Source organism: Plectropomus leopardus, chromosome 2 (assembly GCF_008729295.1).
Source record: "Plectropomus leopardus isolate mb chromosome 2, YSFRI_Pleo_2.0, whole genome shotgun sequence".
NCBI classification, from domain to species: domain Eukaryota; kingdom Metazoa; phylum Chordata; class Actinopteri; order Perciformes; family Serranidae; genus Plectropomus; species Plectropomus leopardus.
Window position 1 is genome coordinate 10,289,116 of NC_056464.1, and position 10,615 is coordinate 10,299,730.

The following is a 10,615-nucleotide window of genomic DNA, read 5'->3' on the forward strand; positions in this document are numbered from 1 at the left end:
TCTCGCCTTGTTATGTCAGATTGCTGTTACACTTCATTAATTTTTGTCAGGACAAATACTCAATTCTTTTCAAGACAAATATTGTTCAAGTATGTATTAAAATTAGACAATGGAGTGGTGGTATGAGATAAAATATGGTAAAAAAAAAATTAATTCATAAAATTTGTGTTTTATAAGTGGAAAATAACAACTTCATGCTGAGAGTTTTAAGTATATTTATCATACAGATGAATTACCCTGAATAAAAGCTTCACTGTGCTCCAATGAAATACAACCAATCAACCACCAGACTTTCAACTAAATAAGTTTTATTAGTCACTCCGTATTTGGACGTCATGTCAGTCAATGCGGTTTACAAGTAACAAGGTTGAAATCAAGAGAAGATGAACAGAGTATAATGTTAGCACAGAAAATTAAAATCACAGAGAAAATAATACATTGCTGTCTGCCACAGTGTCTTTTTTGTTGCCTCCATCGGGGGGTGCCAAAGTCTAAAAATGTTTAAATCTTACAGGCAGTGGCTTTGATATGTTTATATCAGCACATCATTTACATAGAATAAAAAAACAAAACACTTCCTGTGTATTACAACAGGTGCAGTTTGCCATTTATTTTCATAATGAACAATATTTAGAGGCAAGAATACAAATGGACAGTAATGGGAAAACAAACATAATAAGCAAATAGTAAGATATATTTTATAATCAGATATAAATTAATAAACAATTGCATTGTATGAGAGTGTTGTCTTTGTTTATTTCGGGTGATTTCATTTAGTAAAATGTTTAACGCAACAAAATACATATGTGCTCCACTTGTGGGTAAAGTTCATATAATGCATAAACAGAGAAATAACAGTGTTAGCCAGCTAGCTGTTTCTTGCACTTTTCATATCCCAGTTATAATTATTACAGTTCTGAGGTCGCCCATTACATTGACAACATTGTATGATGGCAGTTATTGACATTTTTTTTCAACCTTTACAAGAAATACTTAAAGACCCACAAATTAATAAAGCAGCTGATTAAAGTTTGAGGCATAACTAAATAAATGTATTTTTAAATGTCGTCTTCTTAACTAAGCATTGCCATTAATGTAAAATGATAAATGTAATACACTGACTAGTTCTACAACACTATTGCCCGTGTTTAGACTGAATTATTATGGATGCTACACTTGACTGGAGGGTTAAAAAACAAAGGTTGAATTCATCAATACTACCAAGATTTATGTTATCAAAATGTACTCAGACAGCAAAATAATGTGTTATGAAGAAAAAGATGTTCTGATTTTGACAGTGAGGTCATAGTGAGTGGTTGGGTAAAGTATGATCTGTCCAATATTTGCAGCATTAACAAAAAAGAGATAGCTGGCTGGCTGATTTAACACAAATCATCAAAGGTTAAGTGCAGTAAAATGACACACATCAATGATGATGATTTCGCCTGCCATGTTGGAGTGTTTATTTTATTTTTCCTTCCCTCACATCCTGTCTCGTCCTTTTTTTTTGTAAAGTATGGAAGCCCATTCCCACCAATGCGATTTAAAAAGACTTTTAAAATCATTTTCTGAAAAACTTTACTTGAATAACTAATTTGGAAAAACACTGGTATGATTCTTAAAGGAGGTTTGGATGTGTTTGGGGGGGGGGGGGGGGGGGATTTGATTTTAAATTTCTAGTTTCTTTTTCATGAGAAGCTTGTACAGGATCTGGTAGCCATCATCCCAGGCGTAGAGCAGCTGCTCCTGCGGGTTGTACTTCAGACTGGAGTGGGCTCCGTAACGCTTTGGAAAGTAAACCAGTGATGCATCTTCATTGGTCACCATACCATTGACGTCAAACACACACTGGACACGTGAGCGACCGGGCTGCTTGGTGTTGTACACGACATACAAAGTGCCACAGATGACAAAAGCCGCTCTGCGTTCTCTCTCGGACAGTTTGTGTCCCACATTTGTTCAATGTCAAGCGAGTTAGCGTCCATTTTTGCCAGAGAGATGTACTTTTCGTTCTGCCGCGTGGCATAAATGGCCCACAGGCCCTCCTCGTCTACAGCTAGGTCCATCACTGTCTCTGGGGTCAAGCCGTACACTGGGACATGGTCCTGCGCCGGGAACACTGCACTGTCTTTCACAGAGTTGTTCTGTATGTCATATTTAACCACCTTTATCTCCTCAACCTGATTTATGTAATACACGTGATTGTTGAAGACAAGGTGTCCTGTTCCCCTCCACGCAGATGGCAGTTTTATATCCTTGGACAGAGACAGGCCCAGTGAGCGGGCAAAGTCTTGCACAGAGGTAAACTCATGAATGGTGTCTTCATCTGTCCCGTTAAAAATGTAGATCTTCCCAGAGCCCCTGCTGGTGTCTTTGCTCCACGTGCCCTTTGGCCCTCCGACTCGCTTCAAGATCTTCATGGCTTTGATGCTGGAGATCATGTCGCTGCAGTCTGAAAACGAGAAAGCGGTAGGCTTTAAATCGTAGGTGAGACCTGGTCGAAATACTAACATCGTTGACATTTTAATCGTTATTTAAATATATCAGGGCTGTCTTTAAAGAAAAAGCTCGACATTTTAGAAAAAAAAACATTTATTTGCATCCATGTCAAGAGTTAGTCTCGAGGATCAATGCCACTTCCTGTTCACTGACATGTAGGAGACAGTTAGCTTAGCTTCTGCGGCAGGCCACCAGGAGGTGCGCCAGGCTTTGAAGCCATTTTTTGTAGTGATCAAACAGTGCAATTACATTTGACACGTGATGACACATGTGGTCCAAAAGTCAAGTTAGCAGAGTGCTAAACAGGAAGTAGCCAGCTCAGCATGTAGAAGTGTCTAGTACAGGGTAAAATAAAGTCTTTGAGGGCGAATCCAGATGAGGTTGTCATTTTTGTAACCAATCTCGGCTGATATCGGGGTGAATTACATCGTCCTCCTCCCAAGATCTGTCTTCATATCCAGGCATAATGGAGGCAGGTGGCTGGTTCTCACTCACTTGGGTGGAGTCGGGGGCTAAGAGTTTGTCTAAAGCTTCATCTAATAAAGGCTCCCGACATGGCCATGTTAAATCCAGCATTTCACCTCCATGCTTGTCTGGTTTGAGAGAGAGAGGCTGCTCGATGTTGTGGCTGCAAGTGGAACTGGTGAAGCTCTGGGACTGCTGGTGCCTGTAACTGTGTAACTTTTTCTAATGACTGGAGCAGGACTTTTGGGAACTGTCACTGGACAAAAAAAGTCTTGGGAGTACTACTGGGCTAGCAGCCCCCTTTGGCAGTGTTTCAGGACTGGAGTTCTTGGGTATGCTTGCTGAAGTCTCAAGCACTTAGTACAATAAGACTTGTTAGTTTCATCCTCAATAAAAACAGTATTCATTCTGATACTCAAGTCATCTTACCGTCCATGTGCAGTTTAAACATTTCATATCTCACCTGATAGTTTGGAATACTTGGCCTTCTGCTTCTCCTGCACCAGCGTCAGTTGCTGCTCTATCAGCTTGTCGTCCACGTCCACACACGGCTGAGCTCCGTTCTGAGTCTCCAGGTAGTCCAGCTCACGCTCGACCCGGTCCACTCTCGTCCCCACACCGTCCAGACTCATCCTCAGTATCTCTTTCTCTTTATCCAAGTTCTCCAGCTGGGAAACCATTTGTTGCTTCAGCTCCCTCAGCTCGGAGGCGTATCGGGCGGTCTGTTCATGCCACAGAGAGATCCGGTCCTGTTGAAAAGTAAGATGAGTTCTGAGTTTTTACAAAAGCTGAAGTGGTCAGACTTGTTTTCATCTTATCTGTTTGTACTTTAGTAATGTGAGCAATATGTGATGTTTGTTTTACAGGAACTGTAAATCAAAGGTGTGGACTTGTGTCACATGACATTGACTCGAGTGAGACTTGTCACAAATTTGATGACTTTAGAATCAACTTAACAAAATTAAAAAAAAAAACCAAAACCGATCTGCAACTTGACTTGGACTTTAAAGGGATAATTTTTGAACATTAGATACTTATGTAGGCTAAAGTGTATTACATACAGTAGCGTAGCTGGCTGTTGGTGCGCTGGCTGTTTTCAGAAACAGACGGGGATCGCATCCCAATGCTCAGCATTACATTGATGTATAGAGGGTCAATATCAAAACGTGCAGTACTCAGCGGTTTATGGTAGAGACAAAAAATACAAGAGTGGTCATGACAGGGACGACAAAATGGTATTCAGTGTCCAAGTTTAGGACTGGGGACTTGTCAGTCTTGCATTTGGACTTGACTTTGGATTAGAGCGCAAAAACTTGAGACTTTCCTGTGACTTACAAAACAATGACCTAGTCCTACCTCTGCTGTAAATACACTTTTAGAAAGAGCTGAGAAGGCCATAATTTGATGTTCTTTTCAGGCTCAGTAAATAGACTGCGACTGAAGGACATAATAAGTAGGAAACTCATCCTTCAAACAACCAGGTTCAGCCCACACATGGCCAGTTTCCACCCTGCTCAAATGTCTTTTAGCAACAATCCTGGCAGTTCGCTCTGCAGCAGCCTCTGCCCTTTGACCTCACAATGGAGGATGAAAGAGATTTTCTCAGCGGGTGATTAGTAAAACCTGACACTACAGAGAAAAACAGAAACTGGAAATGGATGATGAACATCTTTTATTTTTAACCTTTCCGTACAAACAAAACCACAATTTTAAAATAGAATAATTACATGACAAAAGATCCTCATGCAGATCTATTTCTGAATCCTTGAGGTATATTTGAAACACCCAGAGATATATTTCTATCCGTCACAAAATCAGTCTCCACACAGGCAAGAAAATCTCTAAAAGATTTTCAACATAGCACAGCATAGCACAACTCATAGCACAACAATATATTTGTCGTTTGGTCATGTATGGTCATTTTGGAGATCATAAATAACTTTTTAACTACATTTTTGTCTCAGTCTCTGAAGCTCATGCTCCCTGTACATTTCAGAAAGCTGTATTTTCCAGCATTTTCCTCAGGATTTTCCCTACATCTGCATTCCATTGCCTTTGCCATGTCCCTGAAAGTTTCCTTTCAGAGGGACTAAGAGGGACTCTGGAGCGCAGGGCTCGACAGGACGGTAAAGAGAGTCTTACCTCAATAGCAAGCAGCCTCCGCTCCAAGTAGTCAATCAGTGCTTGGTGCTGAGCGCTGGCAAAGCAGGCCAAAGTAACCAAGACAACAAGTCCTCTCATTTTGTGTCAGCTCAGTCTCTGTAGCTCCTGTAAAATTTTGACTTCAGTTGAGTGTGTGTGTGTGTGTGTGTGTGTGTGTGTGTGTGTGTGTGTGTGTGTGTATGTGTGTGCATGTGTGTGTGTGTGTGTGTGTGTGTGTGTGTAGGAGCCAACAGATTCCCAGAGGTGGGCTGGAATGTTTTACTAAGCTGTCTGGGAGGAGCCAAAAACATCTGGTGAAGATGGAGGCACACAGTCTCCACGTGAGACATCGGTTTTTATATTTATTTCCTTTGCATGACTGACAAACAAATATATATATATATATATATATATATATATATATATATATATATATATATATATATATATATATATATATATATATATTATATATATATAGTGTAATGTTTAAATGCATGTATGGCTTTGAGAAGGTAAGTAGTTATTTTACTCAGAACACGACATTAATGTAACACAGGAGGACCACACGTTATGTAGGAGGAGGAAGTGTAATGTGAGTGGGAGTCAATGCTGCACTGTACTCCAGTGTGAGGAAGACTTTGAAATGAAATCATGTTTTAAAGTCTCAAAAAACACAATAATAAGGCATTTTATGTGACATTATGAGCTATTTTGTTGCTGTCCTGAGCTGAAACCCAACAGATATCTTTCTTTTTTTTAATACTAAAAGTTATCTAAACATTGATGCAGACCAATCCAGAGGTTTAGATTAGATCAGATTAGTTAATCTTAAATAGAGAAATGAATTTGGTTGGAATGAAATACAAGTCTCATGAGTCCAAAGTCAGAGAAGTCACATATCTACAATATTAAAATTATCTTGTAGCCTATTTATCACAAACAGGCTAATAAACAATAACAATAAATTACAAACAATAAAAGAATATGGTATGAACAAATTTCGTCTTGTTTTTTCTTTTTTATACAGTGCTCCCAACATAGCTTTTGGGGGCTGGGGACATGCCCCCTGTCACAAACTGGCTCGATGGATGTGACTGGGAGGGAGTCCACACAAGAGATTTAGTAAAAACAATTAGAATTTATTTAACTAAGACATATGAAAATGAACAAACCAAACCAGCCAAACCAAATCAAAACCAACAATGCAGGGTGGATGTATACTGGAGGAAGGAAGAGGATGAGTTAACACTTGGGCCAGCTTTTATGGAGATGTTGTAATGACCCCAGTTTCACAATGAAAGCATGAAAGTAGCAGAGGACTTTTATTTTGTAAAAAACAAAAAAAGAGAGAGACATTACACATGAATTGATGCAAAAATGGAATAAATTGGTACAGAAAAAAAATATCAGAATGCAGGAAATTAAATTATTGATGCTCAAAATTTTGGGGGGTTGAGGACTCCCAATTCCCGTGTTTCATATATGCCCCTTAGATTGTTAAAACTAAACCTACAAACTGAAGATGACCTTTTAACTCAAGTAGGGTTTGAGCAGTCATGTTAACTTAAACTGTTTTGGGCAGAGTGGACTGGGAAAAAATCTATTAATAATCAAAATAGTTTCATATTCATCACTGCAGTATTTTTTTGGTTGTTTTCCAGCAGAGCCTGCTGTGTTTTCCAGCTGTCCCCATACACAGGAACAGTTTAATACTGATGTTTTTTTGTAATGACTAATATTTGTAGCATGAAAACAGTAGTTAGTTTGGCGAGTGGTGAATTACTGGGGAAATAGTGAATAGTGTAAGTATAAAACTACCTTGCACAGGGTTTTTTTTTTTTAACACGGTTTGCTTTACTCATGTTTTTCTGGTTAGATCTGAAACTCACTCCAGGCCAAACTGTGTTTATACTGTAATTACTGGCATTATACTTTTCCTGTCCTTTCAAGTATTATGATTCATTTAGTTTTGGCTGTTTTGAGTTACATGACATGACATCCCATAGAGACAAGTTTGTGGAGAACAAACATAGAGTAAATGTATTTCTAAAAGTTTGCTGTAACTAGTGCAGTCAGTCTTCCATTCATGCTCTCTCTTGTCTGGTTTTATGTTAATTGTGTCATGTGCATCTAAAGTGGTAAATTGATTTTGCAAATCAAAACAGTATTATTTTCATTCTGTACAAACTACAATGCAATAGTTTTGCATTTTCACATTTTCAGCACCACTGCAGTTGTCTTTCTCCACAGTCTATTGGCACATCACCACTGACAGCATGGTGACTTTTATCTTAGTTATATTGCAAACTGGTGTAATAAATGAAAGAATGAATGAATGATTTAAATCTTTTTTTGCTTTTCACAAATTAGCATAAAAGAGTAACAACGACGATTTATTTTTAAAAAAAAGCATAATCACTGTAAATTTGATAATGACATGAAGTTTATTTAAGTTCATTTAGGAACTGTGACATATGGCATCTTCTCTGTGCTGCTCCTAAACTCTCATGGGTCCAAGTCACATTCCTCAAGAAAAAGGAATATACAAGTCCATTTTAAAATGTTAGAACACGAGTTCTAAAGCTTTAATATCACGTTTATAAAACACTGATGTTTTTCAAAGATAGGCCTCCAGATGTCCTGGGTGTGTCCCTCTTACATAGACTCCGGCCCTCCGTGGAGCTAAGCAGAAACAGCAGTTTGATCAATTAAACAAGAGATGAAGAAAACACAGGGTCACAAGATTTCACTCATATGTGACAATATATTCAAAGATCATATTTTAAGATATTTTGGACTCTTGGTCATACTTTGGACAGCTTTATTTAACCCATCTTTGTGCAATTGAGCAAGGGTCTTTCATGTTTTTCAGGCCGAGGACCTCTCAGTTAGGAGGGCAGCCTAAAGCGTTGTGTATTGACAAACCTTTTTCTTGTGCATTCAGTACTAACCTATTAAAATAAAAATCAGCAGATTCATACATTTTACCTGAGAAATCATTCTATGGAATTTTCCTTACATCAAAAGTTACTGCTAAACTGTTCAATTTGAAAATTTCTGACTGTCATCATTTCTGTCAGTTCTTGCACTTCCTGTTTTATTCTGGTGTCTCACATCTCCTCTCATTTCAAATCCCCAGCCTGTCAAGTTTCCCTCCTGTGTGATTGCCTTCCCTGCCCTAATGTGTTTCACCTGTGTGTCATTGTCTTAATTGCCCCAGTGTATTGAGTCTCTTTTTTCCCACTCCTCTGTGCCAGATTGTCTTTACCATCCGTGTGAGCATTCCAGTGTTCTTCCTTGTGTTCTTTGTTTCTTTATATTGGTTCTCGTGTGTTTTTTGACTACTCTTTTGCCTACCGTTTTTGATACCTTTGCCTGTGGACTGATTACTGTGTACCGACCTTGTTTGAATTAAACACCCTGAACTGCGACTCTGCCTGTGCCTGCTTTGTGGGTCCTTTCTTTGTTTGTGCCTGACATCATTTAAAACAAAGCATTAATATGAATGACAGCTTTTGAAAATCTGAAGATTTTGTTTCCATCCTCGCAACAGTACTTTCTTGTTCAGGGCTGTTCCTCATTTGTAAACTGGCTCTCAGGCCATCTCAGTGTCATACAGAGGAAGGATAAAACTGTTTAATGCTGCTACAACTAAAGGTCTATTGTATTGGTCATAGTGTATAATATGGTAATTTTAATTCATGGTAATGTGTGGTATGTTTGTGACTCTCCCTTATCTCACTGTGTACAGTCATTGTTTAAGGTCTGTTTGTCTAAGGATGTGCTATTTGAATGTGTCTTTTTATTATCCATTAGTTGTTTATTTTATTTGTAAAAAGTGTGTATACAGGCACACAAGTCACTAAAACAACCTGGATAGATAGAAGTAAAAATAGGAAATGATGATTATTAAATGCCATGGTTAAAGGTCATTGTGTACCAGTATGTGCGTGTTTGTGTTTGTGTTTGTGTTTGTGTTTATGTGCTGAGTATGAAAATGTTTCTGGGTAGTGACTGTGTGTGAAATGACAACAGAACAAACATTTGTTTTTCATTATTTCAAAGAATTGTCTTATGTTTTTACTTGCATGGGATTAATTAAGTAACTGACAGTAACAAGAAATTCCTAATTTTTGGCAAATCACTCAGTCGTAATGGAGATGTATTTGCAGTCAATGCATTCTCCTCATAAAGCATGACACATGGTTCTCCTTACACGAGAGCACATTAGCCATTCTGTCCCTGGTATTGCTCTGTATCAGATCAGAACCAAATGTTGTGGTATCATCCACCCCAACTATTGTATTTGATGTTTGTGTGGAGAAAGATGGAGCTCCCCAAACGGCAGCTTCAATGCTGGCGTCTAGCCAAAGAGTATTACCCTGCAATATTGTCAGGCTCAAGATGGACAGTTTAAAAAAGGAAAACGTTCTCACAAAAATCTGTAAACAGAGTTTGATGTGTAAAGTTCTCCTTATAGATGCAATATCAGCCCAGTCTCAAACCCACCTCATCAAATATCGATGTTTGATCAGTGGCCCTAGCCGTCAAAGCACCCTTAGTGGTGGTATGAAAGGCATTAGGCAGTGACTGTTTTTGACACTGTTTGCATGTACCGCAGTATTAAGAGTGAAAATGTCAGCATAGGCAAGGTGAGAGGCAATTAGCTCACAAGTAGGATACACACACAAGGACTCACACACACTAATATGCAGGTGTGGACGGCCAGACTACTAAAACAAAGAAACAGAGAAGCTCGGATTACAACACACAGGACGCAATTACTCTATTATATCTTTACATTGCAAACAGAAATTTGCTGCAATACTAATGCTCAGAATGTTGTATATTGTACCTTTAAAACTGAAATTTGTACAGCTCAATTTAGTAAATATTTTGTATTTATCAGAATTTCACTCAGGAAAAACTCAGGAACAGTGTCCAGAAGGTTATAACCTTTATTTTGTCTCTTCTCACTGAAATGTGCCAGAGTAAAGTGTGAGTTCTAGTTTGGCATGTACAGTGAAATGGAGTGGGTATATATTACTAAAATAATACTTTTACTACTGCTATAACCAGTATTAATACTGCTACTACTAATAATAATATAAACACATCATTGCCATCTGTATGCTCAGCAGTAACTATAATAATTGTTGTGGTAGAGATACTATACCATTCTTATGAAGCTCTTTAACACTAAGTTATTCATGCATAGTTATTATTTCAACTCATAGCTGTGAATATGTCCATATATGGTGCTAATGTGGTGGTTCTATATGCGGCAGAGTGGGCAGTAAAATGAATGGACAAGATGGTGCTGATTAGTGTTACTGTGTGTATTTGTGCATTTGCATATGAGTCAATCCTTTTTTTTCCCCAGCACATTTGCCTACAGGATTTTGTGTCTTCCTCAGTGATTGGGCAGAACACCGTGAGAGGTCCAGAAACATGCAAACACAGGCAAATGATTTAGAGTCAGCAAGGGGAGAGGATTGAGGGCCTT

General features: G+C 38.4%; 1 protein-coding gene across 1 annotated transcript; it reads right to left on the reverse strand.

The window, feature by feature from the left end:
* Positions 1 to 1,665: 1,665 nt before the first annotated feature.
* Positions 1,666 to 5,261, reverse strand: olfml3b (olfactomedin-like 3b). The gene is given in 4 exon segments (XM_042500369.1): positions 1,666 to 1,919; positions 1,922 to 2,452; positions 3,428 to 3,713; positions 5,107 to 5,261. Coding segments are annotated over 4 exon segments (1,167 nt in total). The 5' UTR covers positions 5,206 to 5,261; the 3' UTR covers positions 1,666 to 1,668.
* Positions 5,262 to 10,615: the final 5,354 nt, after the last annotated feature.